Raw genomic sequence first — 23208 nt, 5'->3', positions numbered from 1 at the left:
TTAACAAAGTAACTGTTTCAATTCATTGGGGAATTTATTAATTAATATTAATTAATAAATTTTTAATTTCAATTATTATTGTTAAAAAATAGAATTACTTTTTGTAAAATACAAAAATTTATATGATTTTCGGACAATGCCAAAAATGTACAATTTTTCTGTTTTTTTTTTTTTTTTTTATCAAAATATATTTTTCTATTTTTAAAATATAACTAATAAATAGAGAATTATTTCTATTTTTATAGATTCATAATTCTCTTTTTCTTTTTTTAATTCCAATACAAGAATATGAAGCTCCTTTTTTATTATTTATAAAGCTCGTATTTCTAATTGCTATATTTTGGAATTATTTCTCCTTAAATACCTTTCTTTAAGTACATCACGCCAAAGAAATATGTTTACTTTTTGATATATCACTTCGTAAAATATATTTTATATTTTTCACTCGTATTCAAAATTGAATAATCATATTTAAAGGATATATATAAAAATATCTCGATCTCGATTATAATTTTTAAATATTTTTTCAATATTTCTCATAATTCTTTTAAATTTTCACAAAAATATTAGGAATTTACTTAATCAAGTTCCTCTTTTTTTTATCACAAAAAAGCCATTCTTAATAGCTATTTAAATTTTTTTTTCTAGATCGCTAAATTAATTAATCTAGAATATAAAAAACAATTTCTGATTAAAAAGAAATATTTGTTTTTTTCCTCTTTTTGTTTGAATGCACGATTAGTTGAAAAACGTTGCAATTATTCATTTATCCTTTTAGGGAAAATAAAAATTATCTCATGATTCTAAGAATCGTAATAGAATGAGAAAAAAAGAGATTATTTTAAATAGAGCAGAAACAACTAGGTTCATCTAATGTTTCTGAACTTCTTCTTGTATAAACTTTTAGTAGTTGGCAGTGTACCCTGTAATAAAGTTATAATTAGATAAAAAAAAAAAATGTCTTCTGAATAAAAAAAAAAAAAATAATTTATTTGTTGGTAAAAGATTACCTTATCTTAACATTTGGAACTTGAATGACTTCGCCATCACAATTCCAAACACTGAGACCTGTATTTAGTGAAATGCTATTTCCATTTTCAGAGTAATTTGAGCTAGGCATTGCCTTGAACGTGAATTCTCGAGCTCTATAAACCTCCACAAACGGTAAATCATACTAGAAATATAAGAAAATTATTCAAATGTATTTTTCTCATTCACGGAAATATTATATTACTTAAGCAAATTAAAGCAAAAAAACAATTTGCCAACATTTTACGACTCTCTTAAACAACACAGACAAATTCATTTCAATGTAATGGACTTTAAAAAAAAATTATTTTAAATAAATCCAATTCAAAGACGAAATTTTATTTGCAATTTTTAATATTGAAAGAATATTAAAATTTTATTTTAAATAAAAAATCTATTTTTTGTAAAATTTTGCAGAAGTAAATTTAAAATATTAAATTGAAATATATTAAATAACATATTCTTAAAGAGTTTATGCTTTTCATTCTCTTTTTTTTCCCATGAAATTTTTATTGACATACCAAATTTTTAACTTTACTGCTGAGCCTGAGAATCATTCTGATATTATTGATAAGAGATGTGTGTCTAATAATAATAACATCCACGCAACCATCACCGACATGACAATGGGGACTAAAACCCATTGGACTTCTTGAACAGGCACATGATAAATTCGCTCCATTAACCATGAAAAATTTTCCTCTAACTGTAAGCCACCCTTAAAAACAGAAATTTTCATTATTAATCAAAAAATAATTTAATTCCTTTTTAAAAATTTTCTATTAAATAATAATTCGTTGTAAGATTTTTTTTTAAAAAATTTCTTTACAACAAATATAAATAAATAAATAAAAATAAATAAATTTCTTTACAATATAAAATAAAAAAATAAATCAATTTCTCCCAAATAAAAACTATTTTAAATAAATCAAAAATCAACCAACTTGAAATTTCTTTATCGGGAATTTTTTGATTCATATGTTGAATGCAACGATTACAATTTTGCAAACACTTGGTACTTGCTGCTGGATGACATGGATCTGACAAAAGTTCAATTTCACCCTCGTATCCTTTATTTGCCACAATTTTCTTAAAACCTACAGAAAAAAAAGGTTACAAAAAAATTATTACTAAAATTACAAATTTTTAAAATTAATAAAAATTATTAAATGAAAAATAAAATTTTGCAAAAAGAGAATTTTTAAAGGTAAAATTTCGTTTATAAGGAAAAAATAATAATTTTTTTTTCTTGTGTTTAACTTTTACCTGAATAATCGTATCTTTGTGGACCCATCCAACGAAATTTTTCGCTATCTCGAATGACGTCACCTAAATATCCATAACTAACAACACTAGCGTATAATCTGAGTAAAGAATCATTGCTGTGTACTGATGAGATATCCAAACCAGCTGTGTCACCAAAAATAATGTGAATTGCAGCAGTTTGCACGTCAGTTGTACCGTGTAAACTATAGGCGACAGTATTTGTACTTCCACCAGGAATTACGCCAACTGGCAATTTTGGTACTGGCAAATTTGCATTTGCATCATTTAAATCGATTTCATTATCTTTCGCCGCTCTCAGTACTAAGCCATTAAATACTTCTGCAAATGTTCCATCACCACCAATACAAACCACCGCCTGAGAAAATATTTTTTTTTTTTTTATTAAATTAATTATTCTAATTTTCTTTCACAATTTTCAATTAATTATTTAACGCTTTTTATTTCGATAATTTATGCAAAAAAATAATTTACATTTAATTTTTTTTAAGTAAAAAAAGAATTTTTCTTTACTTTCAAATAATATAGCAAAAAAAAAAAATAGAAAAAGAAATTAATTAATTATTAATTCTGTAAATAAAATAATTTTTCTTTACTTTCAATAATATAGCAAAAAAAAAAAATTGTAGAAAAAGTAAATTAATTAATTATTAATTCTGTAAATAATTTTAATTGGCTTATTAGAAAATTCTCTCACATGAATATCGTCTAAATTTTCCGTGAGTAGTGTATCACGAATATGTCCTGCTTTTTCGGTAATTATTAATTTAATTTCAATTCCCGCAATAATCATTAATGGTTGTACTTCTTTTTCCCAAATTTTCAATCCCTTTCGTTTACCACCGAAAGGATTAACGAATACCATCATTTTCCTTGGTCTATAAGTAAAACCTAAATTAAAAAAAAAAGAAAAATAATTAAAATAATTGTCATTGTTATAGATGAGATATATAATTGAAAATATATTTTTGTAATATAAAGAAAATAATAATTTTTCTTGTTACAAACCATTAAGATAATTTTGAATGGTTTTTACCCAGGAACCAATTTGTCTTGGATCCGAATGGCTCATAGTAACGCTATGATGTCTCCATTTACTTTTAGATCCACATGCTGCATAATGTAAAACAAAACTTGTCAAGGATAAATTTGGTGACGTCGATAGCGAATCTTTTTTTTTCATATTATTCATTGTAGGAATCCAATCATCTCCATACGAGGCTGAAAGTACATCGGTCATCGGCAACGTCCATTGTGCTGAAAAAAAAAAATTTACAATTTTATTTTACACTCTTTTTCCTTTTTTTCTAATTTTTTAAAAATAATTTTTTTTTTGTGGAAAATTAAAAAAATTAATTATTCCTTTTTTAAAATTAATTTTAATTATTGAATTCAATGGAAATTTCATGAAAAAATTTTATATATTATCTTCAGAACGTGACATTTTTCTTTTTACTATCAACTATATAGAAAAACGAAAACTCAATAAAATGAAAAAAAAATATATAATAGTATATTATACTTTTCATTTTTTGATAAAATTTTATTACTCTTTTATATTACAACATTTTTATTATCGTTTATTATATATTTTTTTTCAATGATATAAAAACAAGAAAAATTTTTAATTATACAAATAATTATTTTTTTTAATAAAATTTTGTCGCGCAAAAATTGGCAAAAATATTTTATTTTTAGCGTGCAAAATATTTCATATGTAAATAAAATTTATTTGATCATGTATATGAGAAAAAAAAATTGAAAGAAGAACAAAGAGCAAAGAAGGAAACAAAAAAAAATTCTATTTAGACAAAAACGAGTTTTGCTTTTCTTATAATTTCTTCAAAAAAAAAAAAAATAATAATAATAAAAAAAGGTCGTTTAATTTTTTTTAAAATATAAAATTAAATCCTTAACTAAATTAAATTGAAAATAAAAAAAAAATTGTTTCTAACAAATATATATAGTTAAAAGCAATCAGCTGCTTGAAATTCATGCGCCTTGCACTTGTAAAATATATATGTTGATAATATCTAAAAATAGTCATTCATCAATAATCTTTTTCCGACAGAAAGTTCTTAAAATTTGCTAGGAAATTTTTTTTTATAATTATCTATATAAAAAAAAATAAAATAAATAATAATAATAATTTGCCAATGCTGATCAACATTTATTATTATTAATATTATTTTGCAATTTTTTAATCGCGAAATTTTCCTTTTTCTAGAAATAATCATTAAAAGAGAAAAATATAATAATAATCAATATTTAATGTTTGATATTATATTGCAATTGTACTTCACAAGAGACTTGAACTCTTGAAAAATAAAACTTAAAAGTGAAAGGCTTTTATGCTTCACTGCGAATGCTGTATACATGAAAGATTTTTTTTTTCCATTCAATAATTATTTTAAAATCCATGAAAAATTTAATTAACGTATTAAAATTATTATAATTGGAGAATTAATTAAAAAATTAATAAAATTTATATAATATTTAGTTATTTTTTTATAACTTTTATAAATTGGAACTAAAAATTTTATTTCCTTAAAATTTTAACACTATTTTGAAAAAGAAATATAATAAATGATCGAAAAGACCTTCTTGAATAAATAATAGTTTACTGCCGGTAACTATTGAATAAAATATATAAAAGAAAATGTACATCGAATAATGAGAGGTTTCATATTAGGCAATAATTCTTTGTACTTTTTTGCTTGGCACGTCTTTTTTTTTCTTGTTTATGGCCTCCGAAATTTCAAGGTCTGTAACCTTCATTCAAATTTTTTACGTCTATTATAATTTATATTATATTATTCTGTTTCTGTCATTTTTATAAATTACATATAATTATATATCTTTATAAAATCTGGAAAAAAAATTGTTCTACTTTTGAAAAAAAAAAATCTTTTTCTTTCTTTCTTTTAGTTTTGATAAATATTAAAGGTTAATAGAAAAATAATTATATTTATTCATAAAATAAATAAAATAATTATTATTCCATACTTTACATATTAATTAAATTAATTATTATTTAATATTGAATATGTCGGTAATTACTTTTAAGTGATCAAAGTTGGAAGGCAAATAATAATATTTAAGGAAAGTCCTAATTTACTTTTTTCAATAAAGAAAAAGAGAATTCATTTCAACGGACATTATTGACATAAAACTCTAATCAATATCATATTATGTACTAAAAAAAAAGTCATTAAATTTTTCTTTTCCTATATAAAATATATACTTATTACTTTTAGATAAATATTTTTTTACTTCTGACCTAAATTTTTTAATAAAAAAAAAAAAATTTCCCTGATTAGTCATTTTAAATAATAAAATCATAAAAAATATGTTTTAATTTAATAATTATTGTTATTATTCGTTTTATAAACAAATAATAATAATAATTTTAATAATAAATTTAAAAAATAATAATATTTATAAATGTTTAATAAATTTTTATTTAATTATTATTTTCCTTCTATTTTTTTTCTTTATTTTTATTGATATTGTGACAAAATAGATTTGATCTTGAAAAAATAAATATGATACAATATAATTTAAATTTTAGGAGAACATTTCCTGATATTTCTTCATTAAAATATTAATATCTTTAAAAAAGGTAAGATGCAATAACAAAAACGAGTTTTATTCGGGGTTAACAGGTTCATATACCTATATATATATATACGTTTTAACAAAATACAAGGCCGGTCCAATCATTGACGTGAACGCTGAATAATTTCAAATTTTTCTTTCGTTTTGTTACTTCAATTCTATTCGTTTAAGTTTAATAAAAAAAGCAAATTAACTTGTTTGCAAAAATTATTTTATTCAAACAAAGTTAAAATTAGAATTTTTATTAAAAATTATCAAAATTCTATATATTTAAAAAATTAAATTATAAATTATTTTTATTGGTATAATTTATTAATCAATTTTTTTTTTAATTTACTCATTATTTTGATAGAAATTAATTTAATTTAATTTATTTAATATAAAATAAAAGTAGAATAATTGAATTAAAATGTATGATTTTTTTTTTCTATATAATAATTAGGGAAAACTGATTTTTGCGTAAAACACACATATATAAATATTATTAATTGTTAAGTACTCATATGCATTAATATTGAACGTTGATTAGATAAGAATTCTTGAATACAGTTATATAGAGTCTCATTCATCAGACATTGAAACAGGTGCTAAAAGATTTTTATACACTTTAAAAAAAAAAATTTTGTGCAAAATAATCACAAAAAGTATTTTTTAATAAATAATCATAAAAATATTTAAATATTTAAAAATGAAAAAAAATATTTTTCAAGTATTTAAAAAAAAAACGCTATTTTTTTTTTTTTACATAAAAATAGACAAATTATTCGACTTAGGTATATAATTTTCTCAACGTTTTGAGGTCATTAACCCGTATATAGACTTCTTTAAAATGTTTGCCGTTCTTTTGCAGACGTGTTAACCATTCAGGTTCACGTTACAAGTATTTCATAATAATATTTAAATAATCGCGTATTAATCTAAAAAGGATATATATATACTGTTAATATTGACGCACACACTCAGTATAATTATATTCATTATAAGAAAATTTTAATTAGTTCACTGATATGTTTATTCAAAGAAAAAGAAAAAAAAATTGCTAAAGTAATCAAAATAAAATTAAATAAATAAAAATTTTTAAATAAATTTAATTATGAAAATTAAAAATATATTTTTTTTACTATCATCAAAGAAACAATTATCAATATATATAAAAATATAATATAATAAATAAATTATATATTATTATTAATAAAAATGAAACTAATAAAAAAAATTGTAAAACCAAAAAAAAAAAAAATTAATAAATCTCTGGTAAGAAAATTTAATTTTTTTCTGAATATTAAAAAAAAAAAAATGTTCAACAATGACGACCCAGTAACCGATTTTATTTTGACCTACATGCGCTCTTCTCCAGGTTGTCATCATTATTATATGTATACACAATGTCAAATAACAAAAACTCACCGATGGGTGGTCGTTCTGTTTCCCAAACAAGTTTCCCTTGATGAAAATAAACGCGACATCTTTTTTTTTTAATTAAAAATGTATTCAATAACACTGTTCGCGAGCACTGATCATCAGTCTCATGATTTTTACCTTTGTTCTCCATTATTATATATTATTATGGAACAAAGAATAAAATCAAGGATTCATATTTCAAGACATCAATTATTTTATTTATTTTCTTTTTTTTTTAAATATTTGTTACTCGTCATTCTGACGTCAAATGATAATAATTCGTCACCATGACGATATAACGACGCCAGCGTCGTATATCAAGATGTTAATATAAAAAAAAAAAAAAAAAAATTCTTGTATAATAACAATGAAAATAAGAGAAAGAATTAATTTTGCCTTTACATCGCTCGAATGGCATGAGCCGACTGAACTGGAGAACTCTCCTGTATCAAGTCGGAAGTCTATACCAATTCGCGTTTTCAACCTCGATAGATACACCAACACCGCGACGCCGGCGTCGAAGTTCAAATTCTCTCTCTCACTCTCTTATATGCATTTAATCCCACCGTTCTATATAAAATGTTTCAGGTATTACAATGTATATAAGAAAATTATGATAACCGATTAAATTAATGAAACATATGTGATAATTGCATTTACACATTATATATATATATCTATATTATATAACGTTATTTCGCGTGGGTATTAAAAAATTATCAAAATTCATAGACTATTCCTTTATAATTAACATTTAAATTAAATATTTTTTTTACATATTAATATATAAAAGTTGAATATTCCTTAAATACTAATACACAAGCAGAATATTCCAAGAAAATTAATATTCAAGTGAAATATTTCTGCAATATTAATGAACAAATGGAATATTCCTCGAATATTAATATAAAAGTAGAATATTCCTGAAATATTATTATACAAGTAGAATGTTAATATTGAAGAGGAATATTCCTTGTTTATTTAATATACAAGTAGAATATTCCTCAAATATTAATATACAAGTAGAATATTCCTAAAATATTATTATACAAACAGAATATTAATATTTAACTGAAATATTCCTTAAATATTAATACATAAATAGAATATTAATATTTAAGTTACGGACTGATGGTAAAAATTTTGAAAAATAAAAATATAAACATTACCGCCACAGAAATCTACCTTACCGACTGATGGTAAAACAGTTTTTTTTTAAAAATGAAAATATAAAAAATTACCAACACAGAAATCTACCTTACCGACTATTGGTAAAAACAATACTAGACTTTTCTCAAAAAAAATTACCGCCAGTTGATAAAGTAGATTTCTATGTCGGTAATGTTTTATATTTTCATTTTCCGGAAAAAACTGTTTTACCATCAGTCGATAAGGTAGATTTCTGCGTCTGTAAAGTTGTATATTTTCATTTTCAAAAAAAAACTATTTTACTATCAGTCGGTAAGGTAGATTTCTACAGCAATAATTTTTATTTTTCGAAACTGCTTTACCATCAGTCGGCAATGTAGATTTCTATGTCGGTAATTTTTTTAAATATTTTTATTTTTAAAATAATATAATAATAATAATAATATAATAATAAAATATAATATAATATAATATATATATATATTAATATTACATAATTGTATAATTATTATATTAATTTTTTTATTTAAAATTTTAACATCAGTTGGTAAGGTAGATTTCCAGGTCGGTAATTTTTTTAAAAATATTTTTATTTATCAAAATTTTTACCATCTTGTTAATTTTTTTAATCATCTACGTATTTTAACTCATTTTGTCTTGTACTAAACGTCTTTTTTCACTTATCACTATAACTGTCTGTTTGTAAAAGTTTTTTTCTACTTAAACGACGTAAGCATTTGTCTGACACGAAAACTTTATCTACTTAAAAATATATTGATTTTACTTCGTGAGTGTTTTTTTTATATTTTATTTTTGAAATTGTATATCGTTATGTATTTATAAATTTCTATATACACTTAAAAAATCAAATCTATTATTTTTCTTTTTAAAAAATTTTAATATTAAAGTTTATGTAATTTTTACGCATGACAATGGATAAAAATTTATATCTAGAAAATAAAAATCATATATATATATATATGGTCAAGGATATCTACTTATGATAGTTAATTATTGTTAAATTATACTTTTAATCTGAATCAGTTAATAAAAATGGTTTTAAATAAATCATTTTATTTAAATAATGTAAAACATTTTTAAATAATATTTTTTCTATTAATTTCTTTTTAATTATGACAATTAAATTAAATAATTATGTTTAAAAAGTGACTAATAATAAATATTATTATTTAGAATAATATTTCCAATAAATACACAATTTTCATTTAGTATGCATTTATGTAGAACAGGTTGCATATTCGTAGGCTCTAAAACCTAATTGTATGCAACCTGACACACACACATAAGTTCAAATAACAATATAATTTTTTTACGTTTAAAAATATAGCTATACTTTATATTTCAAAAGAATTAATATTAAATGACAATAATTATATCTATAAATACCTAATTTCTATAAATAATTGCCTATATTAAATATATACGCGACCGGTGTTTTTTCTCAATATTTAATGACTGATATTACTTTCTCAGGGCCGTATTTCAGACAAATTTTACTAATCTTTTTTAAATATTTCTTTTTAAAAAAAAAAAGTTATTAATAATTATATTTTTTTTATTTTATTATACTATTAATATTAATTATTAAACTATAATTAATAATTCAATTACAATTTGATTCTAATAAATTATATAAATATTTATTTTAATGTTCTAAATTATTTTTTGTTTATTTAAAAAAAAAAAATCACACATAGAATGTAAAAAAAGAGGAGAATGAGAACCACTGTTTTGTATACGCAAAAGGGTTAAATAGTGTGGGTTGCAGAATGTAAGGACAAGAGAAGGGGGTAGAAGGGGAGGGGTGAAACATCACCAACAAGAATCATTTACTAATACTAAATTTCCTTCCATATATATGAGAATAACTTTAATACAACACATGAAAATAAACAAGTCCAACAAATTATATACGCGATATCAGATATATAATCGTGAAGAACCGAAATTTTGTATACTTTTAAAAATTAAACAATATTAAATAGTTATAAATTTTTTTTTTTAAATTACAATTAATTTAACTCATACTATAAGTTTATTAATTTTTTGTTCATTATTTATTATTTTTTAAAAAATTAGATAATTATTTTTAATATATTAAAAAATGGATTTAATATCGTTTTTTTGAAAATTAAAAAATCTACACAGATACAACCCGGCGTACATTAAGGTGTAAATAGATAACAATGGAGTTTTTATTGATATTCTATTTATTTTTTATCTCATTATCTAATTTTACTATACTGTTAATATATTTAAAATATTTTAATTTCTTTTACAGTAAAAAAGGCTCCTATATTTAAAATTGCAATTAATTTATCAAGAACCTTTTGCTCAAAGACTATATATGTATTAAAATTTGCAATGTCGCAGCAATGGAATTTTTCCACAAAACACAAACTTCCAAAATATCAATTGGCAACTATATGAAGAAAAACAAAGTAAATCAAAATTCACTATTCTTCCCAAAATTTATTTACTTTATGAAGAAAATATAAAAAATATGGATATTTCAAATGAAAATAAAATAAAATTTTATTTTAAATATTCCATAAAATTATGAACGAACCTGTACAACATTTGTAATGTCCTCCTCTATAAAATACAATTTCGTTCATGAACCTCAACGTAAAATAAGCACTGTTCTCCTAGAAAAGGATGAGGGTTTTATTTTCACTGTTTACACTCCTGATGATATATTTCAATTGCGCATGCGCAAGTTCAAATTCCACCAATCAGATAGTGACGACACCAGGATGGGAATATCATGGGGGGTTCGCGTCGCCTTGCGCGTTCTTCCGGAAAGTACGAACGTCCATTTTGCCAGCACAGACGATCCCGCCTAGTCGACGCCGGTGAATACTATATATTTCCCATTTGCTGTGAGTTCGCGTCTTGAAATATATATTAAATATCAGGGCGCGGAATTTCAATAAATTATTATAATTTTACAATTGTTACAGGACACGTGATTATTTTTTTGTTTTTCTTTTTTTGTTTCAAAGAACAATAAACGTTGCTTGTGAGGAAATAGTGAAAATTTCATTTTTTGGTGGAAACTACAAAGCGTGTCGTGGAACAAGCCGGTTTCGGGAACGAGAGTGGAGGTAGAGTACAGTCTAGAGCAAAATGGCGGATCTACAGGGAACACCAGTCACACAAGACGCCCTGTCCGTTGCTCAACTTGAGCTCGCAGGAAATCCAAATGCCTTGGCATTGCGAAGGCCCTTCGATCCAGTGGCACATGACCTGGACGCAACTTTCCGGCTAACACGATTTGCGGATTTAAAAGGATGAGGGTGTAAAGTCCCTCAGGAGGTTCTTGGGAAACTCCTCGAGGGACTACAGGCCGATGATGGTAGCGCACAGGATCATGAACATGCCCATTTTATGCACATGGCCATTCCACGCATTGGTGAGTACAATTTATTTTGATTTTGTAAATTTTTCTGATGTCAGGAATACTAGCACGATGCCGGTACCGGTTATTTTTTTTCTTATCTTTTGTAATTTTAAACTTTTTTTTCAATTTAAAATAGTTGTTGCATTTATTGTGTAGGAAAAAAAATGTTATTATTAAAAAAAAGTGCTTTTTTTTACTATGAACGAAGGGCCCAATTTTTTAATTTTTTCGTCCCTGGGGGATAATGGCGGACATGTCTCCCGCCATTTTTTTTGAGTGGGAGGAAATGACGATTGGCGGGAATTTTTAAATTGCTGATTTTTTGTAATTCATTATCTTGGCACAAAAATTAGCAAATAAAATACTCCTGTTAATACAGTAGGGCAATTTATTTATGAATTGTTCTAAAGAAAAGCAGGTAGATAAATATTAGAAGATCCCATGCTAATTTGTGAAACAAAATTTTAGTGTCGTTATTCTTCTGACAATTGTTGAAAAAAATTTTTTTAAATATAATTTTTATTAAATTTTTAATTAATCTGGATTTTGGTTTTAATTTTTTAGGCATTGGTATGGATTCTTCTGTGACTCCGTTGAGACACGGTGGTTTGAGTTTGGTTCAAACGACAGACTTTTTCTATCCACTAGTCGATGATCCTTACATGATGGGTGAGATTTCGTTAAGAAACAAACTAATTAAAAATTCTTTTTAATTAAATATATTTCTATAAAATGACATTTGTTGCTTTACTCGGAATATTTGAGAATTGTTTCAGGTAAAATTGCGTGCGCAAATGTTATCAGTGATTTGTACGCAATGGGAGTTACGGAATGTGATAATATGCTGATGTTATTGGGAGTGAGTACTAAAATGACTGAAAAAGAAAGAGACGTTGTCGTTCCATTAATTATGCGAGGATTTAAAGATTCGGCATTAGAAGCTGGAACAACTGTAACTGGAGGACAAACTGTTGTTAATCCATGGTGTACAATTGGTGGAGTTGCGTCTACAGTTTGTCAACCAAATGAATACATTGTGTATGTATTTATTTTAAAGTTTAAAAAAAAATTTTTTATTTTAAAATTACAACAAAAATAAAATACTCCTGTTAATACAGTAGGGCAATTTATTTATGAGTTGCTCTAAAGAAAAGCAGGTAGAATAAACAAGAGAATCCCATGCCAATTTGTAAATAACATTTTGGTGACGTTAATTTTCTAACAAATTATTATTTCTCATTAAAGCGATTTTTATTGAAAAATGTTAATTTCAGACCAGATAATGCAGTTATTGGAGATGTTTTGGTTTTGACAAAACCATTGGGAACGCAGGTAGCCGTAAATGCTCATCAATGGCTAGATCAACCGGATCGTTGGAATAGAATTAAATTGGTTGTCAGTGAAGACGATGTGAGAAAAGCCTATCAACGTGCTATGGATAGTATGGCAAGGTTGAATAGAATAGGTTTGTTTCTAAATTTTCTTTTATATTCCCTGATTATACAGTAGGATATTTTTATCACTCATTGAAATATTCTAAAGAATATCAGGAAGATTAAACTTGAGAATCCCATGCTAATTTACAAATAGTATTTTAGTGACGTTACTTCTCTGACAGAAAAAAAAAAAATTAATTTTTTTCTACAATTTATTGAAATTTAGAAAAATTGCTAATTTATCTCTATTTACAGCGGCTCGATTAATGCACAAATACAACGCGCATGGAGCCACCGATGTAACTGGATTTGGTCTTTTGGGACACGCGCAAAATTTGGCAAAACATCAAAAGAACGATGTTTCATTTGTTATTCATAATTTGCCCGTTATTGCAAAAATGGCTGCTGTTGCAAAAGCCTGCGGAAATATGTTTCAACTTTTGCAAGGACATTCAGCTGAAACTAGCGGAGGACTCCTAATTTGCCTTCCAAGAGAACAGGTGAGAAATTTGAAATTAATTTCTCCTGTTAATACAGTAGAGTAATTTTTAATTATAAATTATTCTAAAGAAAGACAGGTAGATAAATATTAGAAGATCCCATGCTAATTTGTGAAACAACATTTTGGTGTCGTTATTCTTCTAACAATTTTTTTTTTTTTTTTTTTAATTCAATATTTAATGCAAATAAATTTTTATCTAAACAAAATTTTCACATCACAGGCTGCAGCCTATTGTAAAGATATCGAGAAACAGGAAGGATATCAAGCGTGGATCATTGGAATTGTGGAAAAGGGGAACCGAACGGCGAGAATAATTGACAAGCCACGAGTTATAGAGGTACCGGCGAAAGAAAAGGACGGTGAGCTTTGGTAAATTGATCGCTATTTTTTGCGAAGCTCAATTTTGTATTGATAAAAAAAAAAGAAAAATTAAGTATCACAGGAGAAAGAGTCATATTAACATAACAGTCTGTTAAAAAATATTTTTTTTTTTTCTTTGCAATTCAAGAATTCAATTTATCTGTATTTTATAAACATGTGTCAGCACCTAAAATTCTTTTATTACTTTGTGAAGAGATGTTTTCAATTTATGTCGAAAAAGAATACATATAACTCAAATGAAAGGGAAATTATTATAAATTTCGTCTAAACTTTCTATTGTGACTAAAAAAAAAGATTTCGAGTTTTTTTTTTTTTTTTTTAGTATAAAAACTAGTACTGTTAGATGTAAGTTTTTAAGAGTAGACTAAGGTAGCACACTAAGTTTTAGGGTTAATGTTAAAATTGCATTTTTCAACAAACTTGCATATTTACAAGAAAATAAATATAATGAACTGAGAAAAACATTTTTTTTTAAAAAAAGAAAATACAAAAAAATTCATCTAAATAAAGAAATTCATATATTTTAAAAAATAAATCATGTTGATAGATTGCACAATTATGTTTCGAATATTTTGTCCATCTTACAATTATTGAAGAGATTTATGTGTAGAAAGAAAAAAAAAAGTGAAATTAACTAAAAAGATATTTCATTATTGTTTTTGCATTTCATTAAAATTGTTTTCATACTTAAGAATAATACATTTGTTTCTTTTTTTAATGTATTTGAGAGAAAAAAGATCTTTTTTAAAAAAAAAGGCTCAGCCCTAAAGTTGTACTACTTTTTGATAAGAAATAAAGTGCTACTTTGTAAAGACATGTTTTCTTAATTACAATAAAACATTAATAAATATTCAAAGACGAATTAAAATCTTAATTTTTAAAAATTTTGTATTTTGGCAATTTTTAAATTAATTTTTAGTAAATTTTCTTATAAATTCCAAATATTGAAAAAAAAAAAAATCAAAATAAATTAATTTAGTCGAACTGAATTTATTTGCATGAATTTAAAATCCTACACAAAAAAAAGAAAACCTGTTTGACCTAAATTTTACTTTTGCACAAGTCAATGAGTATGTTAAATTTTTTTACATTCAAGAGATTTCTTATTAAGTAAAACTATTTTTGCAATAGAAAATAGAGAATTCTAATATTTTTTTTTTTGGCGCGAATTTAAAAGAGATAAATATTGCGAAATGTGGAATGGAATTTGCGTCACGTCTCGTTTCATATGTGTATATGTGTAAAATTCTATATAACATATCTGCATTTTGTGAATGTGATATCTACTACTCGTGCGCTCTCGGTTCCAAGCTTTATTATCATCGGTCGAAGTTCAGTTGCCGCTCATTAAAAAACGATACTAAAGAACAAAAAAAAAAAGTTCTGCTGAATTAAAACAAACGACTCGCGTCAAGGGGAGGACAATTTTCTCGCAAAAGAAATTATATATTTAATTTATATTTGAGAAATTAAATTTTTTTTTGTAATTTCAATGGTAGTTTTATCCACGTGTTGTGCTAAGGCAGCAGCCTTCAGGGCTGTCATTCTTGGTGCCCCAGCTTCCGGAAAAGGAACTGTTTCCTCCAGGATAATCAAGGACTTTAAGGTCGCTCACATCTCCAGTGGAGATAAACTTCGATTAAATATTGCCCAAGAAACTGGTATATATTTCTCTTTATCATTATTATTATTATTTGGAATAATTTTCAGTCGCAAGAATACAATTTTATTGATTCAAACCCGTCTTCATTCCCAACAGAGGGTATTTTATATATAGGTATAGAAAAGAAAATTTTGTGTAACTTTGAAATATTTTTCTATACCGCGAAATAATTTTTTTTATATTGTATTAATTAACCTATAAAAATTTAAAAAATTTTCAAATTTTAAGTTTTTCAATTTTTATAGGTGAGAGTGAGAAAATAGTAATAATTATTCATTTATTATATCTATTAATTGATAATTGTTTCTTTAATTAAAGTTAAATTTGTGATACGTTTGCAGAATTAAAAATTTGCATGCAATTTAAAAAATTCCTACCTTTTCCTCCTCCACCTTTCTCGATTAATATCCATCCGTCCTTTATATGTCAACATCTTAGGGTGCAATATTTGCTAATCTCCTGCAACAATTATTAACTTGTTATTTAATCTTGTAATCACTTTCATTTATAAACAATTGTAACTATTGTTAGGTTTTTTTTTAACTGAGAGAAAATGACAGTTGTAAAAACTAGAACTTGAAGTTGCTATCAAAGCAGGGGTACCAATAATAATAAAAAATTTCAAAAATTCTTTGGCGGGAAAATTTAAATCGCAATACAATTTTTTTTTAAATTCAAACTATTGAAATTTTATTTTTCAGAACTAGGAAAAAATGTTAAAAAATATTTAGACTCCGGAAGCCTTGTACCCGATAATGTAATGATTTCCCTAATCAGTAAAGAAATTGAAAAAGTAGGAAATCAAAATTGGCTTCTCGATGGTAAGTGAAAAATATTTAAGTACATTTTTTTAATTTAATTTTTAAAGTAATAAAAATAAAACTTTTGATTTTCAACTTAAAAAACAGGATTTCCTAGAACTGTTGAACAAGCTGAAAAATTACAGAAAATTCATGCGGTAAATCTTGTTTTAAATTTGAAAGTTCCATTCTCAATAATTTTGGAAAGAGTAAAAAGCCGATGGGTTCATTTACCAAGTGGTCGAGTCTACAATATTGGATTTAATGATCCAAAAATTCAAGTAAGTTTAATTCAATATTTTAATATAGAAAAATAATAAATAATTTTCATTTATTTATTATTAATATTTAAATTAAATTATAATTAATAAATAAAAATAATTATTTAATAATAAATAATTTTCATTTATTTATTATTATATTTAAATTAAATTATAATTAATAAATAAAAATAATTATTTTGGGTTCTATTTCGAAAAATAATTTGAATTATTTCATTAGGGAAAAGATGATGTGACAGGAGAGCCTCTCAGTCAACGTTTAGACGATAGGGCAGATGTTGTAGAAAAAAGATTGGAACACTATAAACAATTAACAGAACCAGTAATAGAATATTATAAAAAAATTGGCCTTCTCCACGATTTTAGTGGTAATACAACAGATTCGATGTGGCCAGATATTAAAGAATGTATTAGTCAATTCATAAAAACTTGACCTTTGCTCATTCCAATAATCGATACAAAAATTCCATTATACACGACTTAAAAATTTTTTTTTAATAAAAATTAGAAATTTATCTAATTTTTGTTTCAACGAGTATCGACAAAAAAAGGAAATAAGAAACAAAATTTCTAGTTTAATTATAGTAATAGAACTAAAATTAGATGAAAATAATTAATTCTAAACTAGTTGAATTATACGCTTCACGCACAAGTAGATATAGTTAATTGTGTACTTTTATAAAGATTTTTTTACATAGATAATAGATTTTGATCTTGGCACAATAAAATTTTATGCCATTTAAATCAAATTAATTGTGATCTACTCTTTCGAGAGTAAAACAAAAAGACATAATATTTGACGATTATTTACAATAAAAAGCTTTACAAATAATACAATGTTAAATTATTTACATTGGTTTTAAAAAATTAAATTTTTTTTAAATTTAATAAAATAACATTAAATTTATAAGCAGAAATATCTTTGATAAAAGAAATTTTATTGTGATATATTCAGAAACTGTGGTTCCAATAAAATATTTGTTCTAACATTACGCGCAACATTGTCTTTTTACAAAGATTTTTTTTTTTTTGGATTACAAGAATTTTCAGAAAAAATACAATATTATTTAATTAAAAGCTCGTAACTGTCTTTTCCTGATTTCTATAGGACGAAATTTTCATTTTATTGAAATTTACAACAAACTATCAAGTAAAATCTGTTGTTGTTTTATTATCTATCCTTTAACTTCTCACGATACGTGGCAAGTTAAATAAATGGAAAATAATAGTAATCATTAATAAATAAATAACTTAAAATATAGAAATAAAGTTTTTCTAAGTACTTAAATCAGATTAATTAAAATTTGTAATCATAGCCACATTTGCACGCATACTTATATCCTGATAATATATTCTGCAGTGCGAAAGAGTTTGTTTAAAGAACTCGAGAATTCAAAAAATTCGAGTTTTCTTAAAAGCGCTCGCGAAAAAAGTACAATACAATAAGAAAATTCTCTTTTCTCTGTAAAGAGCATGTTTAAAAAAAAATTAAATACTCCTCAATTAAATCAGTTTAAATTACATTATTCGAAAGTACTTTTTCAAAATATTGAAAAAATATTTTGACAGTTAAACTTATATTTGCTTCAAAAACATTTTTTTTTTCATAAAAAAAAACAAAATCACAATTAGTTTCTGATAATACAAATAAATTCTTGATCCAAATCATTTATTTTCTCTATGAAATAACTAATATAAAAAAATGTATACTTCAAAAAAAGTCTAATAAAAAAAAAATACATAATTTTCTTTAACTAATAAATTTTTTCAAAATAAACAAATTTGTTAAACAAAATTATCAAAGTATAGTAAAAAAAAAAATATATTTTTTTTTAACAGGTAAGAAAATTTTATCCTGTGTCATTGCGCGGTAAAAATAGATTTTGAGATCATGAATGAACGAAAAGAGAAAGAAAATATTGTCCAGCAAATTTAAAATTAATCTAATTTAGATAAAATAATGTGGACATACTTCCTCTTTGTTTCTTTTTTTTTCAATAATCTTAAAGATATTTTCAAATAATTTACAAATTTTCTCATTAAATGAGTAAAGGATAAAATCTTCTGATTTGAAGCAAGGGAATTATATAATTGTTGTTAACGTACTAACCATTTTTTTTTTTTTTTAAGTGAAGATTATCCGAAATTTTTTTTCGTGAAAGTTTTAAAGCTACTACTATTTTCTTTTTTTTATCGGGCATTCTTCATACTGTAAGTAACGATTGAGCAACCTTTCCGATTATTTAATAATAAAAAAAAAAAAAAAAAAAAAAATATCCCATACTTGAAAGGAATTAAACCAACCAAAAAGAGTCTTTTTTTTGAGAAATACAATCGATTTTCAAAATAAGACTTTAAGTACAAACGCTTTTCAATTCTCTTCATAAAAGAATTTTTCCTACAAAACTTCATACTCCTCACATTCACAGTGTGTGTTATCTTCATTCATTTCACGAACGTTTGTCGATATTGACGATGAATAATGACTTTTGTCGTCGTCCAAATTTGACTGAACGTCAGTTCCATGTCCATTACAAAACAGAAACATTGGATATTCGTCCTTTTGACTCAATGGAACGAGAAACTAAAAAAATATTAAATTAAAATAATTTGAATTTAATTTAAATTTAATATAAGAATAAAAAATAATATTTTTTTACCGGTTCGACCATTTTAACGAAATGTTCGAAGGTTGATTTATCATTTAAGTAAAATCCAACGCAACAGCTGGGATCCATTTTTGAAACTAGCATTTTCCTAGGCGATGTACAGTGAAAACTCGATAGTGAAAAATCCGATTTCCACATGTCAACAGTTTCCTGACAATAATGCGGATCAAGATGAATTAATTTGTCCTCTTGATATCCAATAAAATAAAGTGAATGACGAGGACGACCGCCAATAATTCCAATACAATATTCTAAACTAAGTAAAGCTGTGAGACATGGTACATAACTAAGATTTAATTTATCAATGCCCAATCTCAAAGGCACAAGAAGAATTAGTGATTTCCATTTGCCATCAGATGTTTCACACAATTGACTCACGTCATCTAAATAAACTGAAAAAGAAAACAAAGAATATCAATAATAATAAAAATGATACTAATTAATAAAAATTTTTTACCTGCACAATCCTGAGCGACGTAAATCGCTAAATTTTTAAATTCACTATGAGACGTTGCTGCTGATTTTACAGCTTGACTCAAAATATGTGCAACGGACACTGGTCCATACCAATCGCCAGCTCTTTTTCCAGTTGAAGCACCCAATGAAACGAGACTGTGAATAGAAAACGGAGATTCCGGTCCAGTTTGATCGGCAAAATATTTGACAATCATTCGATGCTTCGCGTCTTCCTCTTTTTCCTCTTTTGTCAATATCCGTTGTTCCGGCTGCCATCGCCACTCTAAATAATAAATTTAAATTAAATTTATTAATAATAATTAATTAATGTAATTTATAATTCATTTAATTTATTAACAAATGGGACATAATCAACATTCAATCACTTACCTAATTATAATAATTACAAATAATGCCACATATTAACAAATAAATAAATTATTTGTCTTCTTTCATTCAGTCACTCATTCATACATTTAAAGCGCCGGAATTATAAACCGTCAACTCTAAATAATTTCGATTTGTGTAACAAATTTTTATTTTTCTACCGAAACTTTGAAAATAAAACGTGACGCGTTAAATTAAAAATTGCAGAAAATTTGCGTAAATTTTTTATAGGCAACAACCAAAATTATGAAAAATAAAATATCGAAAAAATTAAAAAGAAATAAAAATTTTTGACAAAATGATAATGATAGAAAAATTATTATTATTAATAAGCCAAAGAAACATACCTCTGCCAAGAAAATGACAAACTAATCCCTGTGCCAAAATCATTTGCCCACTTCTTAACATACATCCCCATCCACAATCAGAGGTAAAAGTAGAACCATTTAAAATCGGAAATTCTCGTCTATAGGTTAACCAAATACGAGAAATAAAATCCCTCTTGAATCCATCAATTCCTTCTTCATAATTTGCTGCGTCTATTGCCAATGAAATTTCACTGCCAGTTTCCACGTCCACAGCTTCAGAAGCTTTTTCTAACGATTCAAAAGCTTTTTTATGATAACAGGAACCCAATAACCATACTGGCGATTCCTTGGAAAAATTCGTCTTCATCTTTACGGTCCATCCTATAAAATTTTTAAATTACATTTTAAAAAACAATTTTCAAATTGTTTTATAATCTTTAGAAAAAAATACAAAAATAATATAATTTATTAAAAAAAAAAAAAAAAAAAAAATTTTTTTTCGAATAAAAGTGCTCACACAAACCGTATTTAACATTGTACCACATGGAGAGAAGTTTTGTTTTCACTTTGCTGTCAGCTTCAGAAGAAGCAGTAGAATCATCCAAAGAGATTTCACTCTTGGTGATCGGTATGATTTGCTGAACAGTCGAAACATGATCTGTTGGTACAAGACTTGTAAACCACGTAGTGCTACTGCTACTAAATCCACCTAGAAATATATTTACAGCCATTTGAAGGTTATTATTAATTTAAATCACAAGACATCACAAAATCACAAATTAGAAAAATAAATTATAAATAAAAAAAAAAATATTCGAAAAAATATTATTTTAAAAAAAAGAATTAAAAGTCTAAGAAAATATATGTATTTCTTTCAGGAATTTATAAATAGAATCTGCTTTATGTTAGTGCGCAGCTAATAAAGAAGATTAAGTTATTTAAGAGTATTTAAAACATCATTACATTGAATTATTACAAAAAGTTAGGTTCTTCTGACGTTTGGTTTTTTCCAAATAAAAAGAGAACAAATCGTTAAATAACACAACGCGACTGATAGGTAAACGAAGATCATGTTGATAATAAAGAAAACAAACATTGTTAAATAAACAAAGCAGAAAGCCAAGTGAAATACAATTCTAGTAAATTGTAATATTTTCGAAAACAATATTAATAAATTGATCAATTATTACAAATTACTTTTTAATTTATAATTACAAAACAAAATAATAAAAATTTATCAAATCTCGAAAGTACGTGTGACAAATTTATTAGATACTCACAAAAAAAATAAAACACTACTTATTTAATTTAATGACACTAACAATATTATATATATATAATAGTAAAAACTAAAAATAAAAAGAATTTACTTACCTAACCTATCTCGTGAAGATTGCACTTGTCCATTCATACCCAAAAAATAAGTCAATTGTGATCGTCAGAAAACACGTTTCCTGTCCAACACTCACAACACTTACACATTTACATTTTCACAAATTAATTTTCTATTAACGATTTAAGAAATTATATACATTAAAAAAAGATTTCAAACATTATTTATGTATATTATTAATGATGACCGCAACCTTCCGCAACAACATTGACAAGTATAAACTTGGCAATTGTTCCACAATGTGTAAAAAATTCTTTCATTGCAATAAAGTCAATGAATTGAATAATCACTAACTGTCATTATAACTGATTATAACCAGATAAAGAAAGTAAATCCGTGACCTAATTCTTTTTTTTTAAAACAAATTGACAGAAATGACAAGGAAGGAACTATAAATTCGGAGTATTAGTTTCAACGCACTCTAGCGGTGAATTTCGTAACTTTTAACGTTGCCCCTGACTGAGAGCTAAATTATTTACTTATTTCTACGAATGTTATCATTATACAGGGGCAACTCAAGTTAATTAAGATTATACATAAAATATAATAATAATTAATAATAAATATACGAAATAATAATTTTTAAAAATTGAACATCCGATCATGATTCATGAAAAAGCCAAAAAGATGCGGTAACACGTGACAAAACAAAATATAAGTAAACATAACCTTAAAATTTCTTGTTTTTATCACAAAGTTTTTATTTAAAAATATAATCTATATATTCCTTTACCTATATTTTCATTATCTATTTTTTAATTTGGGGTAAATTCCTATAAAAACTACTTTAAATACTATCTAATAATCAAAATCTAAAAAGTCTCTTCTTTCACACTTACAAAATAACACTGACATATTTTTTATAATTATACAATAATATAAATATATATTATTATAGTTTATCAATATATATTTATTTTAACTACGAGAATAGTTTAAAACTACGTTATTGAAAAAATAAAATCAATTAATAAACATTTTTAACACTTTTTAATAACACTAATTTTTAAGCAAAACGTAAACATTC

General features: G+C 24.7%; 4 protein-coding genes across 6 annotated transcripts; 2 read left to right on the top strand and 2 right to left on the bottom strand.

Annotated features, from left to right (window-relative positions):
• Window positions 1-55: 55 nt before the first annotated feature.
• Window positions 56-16422, bottom strand: LOC127277650 (ceramide kinase). 2 transcript variants are annotated; one of them, XM_051299048.1, is made up of 8 exons: window positions 16265-16422; window positions 3322-3570; window positions 3011-3204; window positions 2296-2671; window positions 1974-2126; window positions 1551-1747; window positions 1011-1174; window positions 56-923 (listed from the first exon to the last, which is right to left on the bottom strand). In XM_051299048.1, exons 2-8 carry the CDS (start codon window positions 3551-3553, stop codon window positions 842-844), a joined length of 1398 nt encoding a protein of 465 aa, XP_051155005.1. In that variant the 5' UTR covers window positions 3554-3570; window positions 16265-16422; the 3' UTR covers window positions 56-841. The 2 variants fall into 2 exon arrangements, with proteins under 2 accessions (XP_051155005.1, XP_051154936.1); XM_051298979.1 differs by lacking the exon at window positions 16265-16422 and adding an exon at window positions 7339-7773.
• Window positions 11233-14686, top strand: LOC127277844 (inactive selenide, water dikinase-like protein). 2 transcript variants are annotated; one of them, XM_051299262.1, is made up of 7 exons: window positions 11233-11384; window positions 11508-11917; window positions 12470-12574; window positions 12682-12943; window positions 13180-13370; window positions 13597-13841; window positions 14064-14686. In XM_051299262.1, exons 2-7 carry the CDS (start codon window positions 11632-11634, stop codon window positions 14214-14216), a joined length of 1242 nt encoding a protein of 413 aa, XP_051155219.1. In that variant the 5' UTR covers window positions 11233-11384; window positions 11508-11631; the 3' UTR covers window positions 14217-14686. The 2 variants fall into 2 exon arrangements, with proteins under 2 accessions (XP_051155219.1, XP_051155301.1); XM_051299344.1 differs by having other exon boundaries at window positions 11245-11357.
• On the top strand, window positions 15498-19242 carry LOC127278125 (GTP:AMP phosphotransferase AK3, mitochondrial). Its single transcript, XM_051299717.1, has 4 exons — window positions 15498-15885; window positions 16589-16708; window positions 16796-16968; window positions 17189-19242. Exons 1-4 carry the CDS (start codon window positions 15717-15719, stop codon window positions 17399-17401), a joined length of 675 nt encoding a protein of 224 aa, XP_051155674.1. The 5' UTR covers window positions 15498-15716; the 3' UTR covers window positions 17402-19242.
• Window positions 17886-22604, bottom strand: LOC127277768 (cysteine protease ATG4D). Its single transcript, XM_051299168.1, has 6 exons — window positions 22163-22604; window positions 21312-21497; window positions 20828-21169; window positions 20095-20376; window positions 19629-20029; window positions 17886-19552 (listed from the first exon to the last, which is right to left on the bottom strand). The coding sequence occupies exons 1-6, from the start codon at window positions 22197-22199 to the stop codon at window positions 19367-19369; spliced, it is 1434 nt and encodes a 477-aa protein (XP_051155125.1). The 5' UTR covers window positions 22200-22604; the 3' UTR covers window positions 17886-19366.
• Between the last annotated feature and the right edge of the window lie 604 nt (window positions 22605-23208).

The sequence above is a fragment of the Leptopilina boulardi genome, unplaced genomic scaffold (genome assembly GCF_019393585.1).
Source record: "Leptopilina boulardi isolate dan_hultmark-lab unplaced genomic scaffold, ZJU_Lbou_2.1 LbouV2_1, whole genome shotgun sequence".
NCBI lineage: Eukaryota > Metazoa > Arthropoda > Insecta > Hymenoptera > Figitidae > Leptopilina > Leptopilina boulardi.
Note: the sequence above shows the minus strand (reverse complement) of the source record. Positions and strands in the feature narration are given on the sequence as shown.

Coding starts and splice junctions, on each gene's coding strand:
- LOC127277650 (XM_051298979.1), bottom strand. CDS start 7,483: ATGGAGAACAAAGGTAAAAATCATGAGACTGATGATCAGTGCTCGCGA. Junction 2,672..3,010: donor AAAATTTAGACGATATTCAT/GTGAGAGAATTT, acceptor ATATTTTCTCAG/GCGGTGGTTTGTATTGGTGG. Junction 1,175..1,550: donor GCAGTAAAGTTAAAAATTTG/GTATGTCAATAA, acceptor TTATATTTCTAG/TATGATTTACCGTTTGTGGA.
- LOC127278125 (XM_051299717.1), top strand. CDS start 15,717: ATGGTAGTTTTATCCACGTGTTGTGCTAAGGCAGCAGCCTTCAGGGCT. Junction 16,709..16,795: donor TCAAAATTGGCTTCTCGATG/GTAAGTGAAAAA, acceptor CTTAAAAAACAG/GATTTCCTAGAACTGTTGAA. Junction 16,969..17,188: donor TTAATGATCCAAAAATTCAA/GTAAGTTTAATT, acceptor TTATTTCATTAG/GGAAAAGATGATGTGACAGG.
- LOC127277768 (XM_051299168.1), bottom strand. CDS start 22,199: ATGAATGGACAAGTGCAATCTTCACGAGATAGGTTAG. Junction 21,170..21,311: donor GTGGTACAATGTTAAATACG/GTTTGTGTGAGC, acceptor AAAATTTTATAG/GATGGACCGTAAAGATGAAG. Junction 19,553..19,628: donor TCGTTAAAATGGTCGAACCG/GTAAAAAAATAT, acceptor ATATTTTTTTAG/TTTCTCGTTCCATTGAGTCA.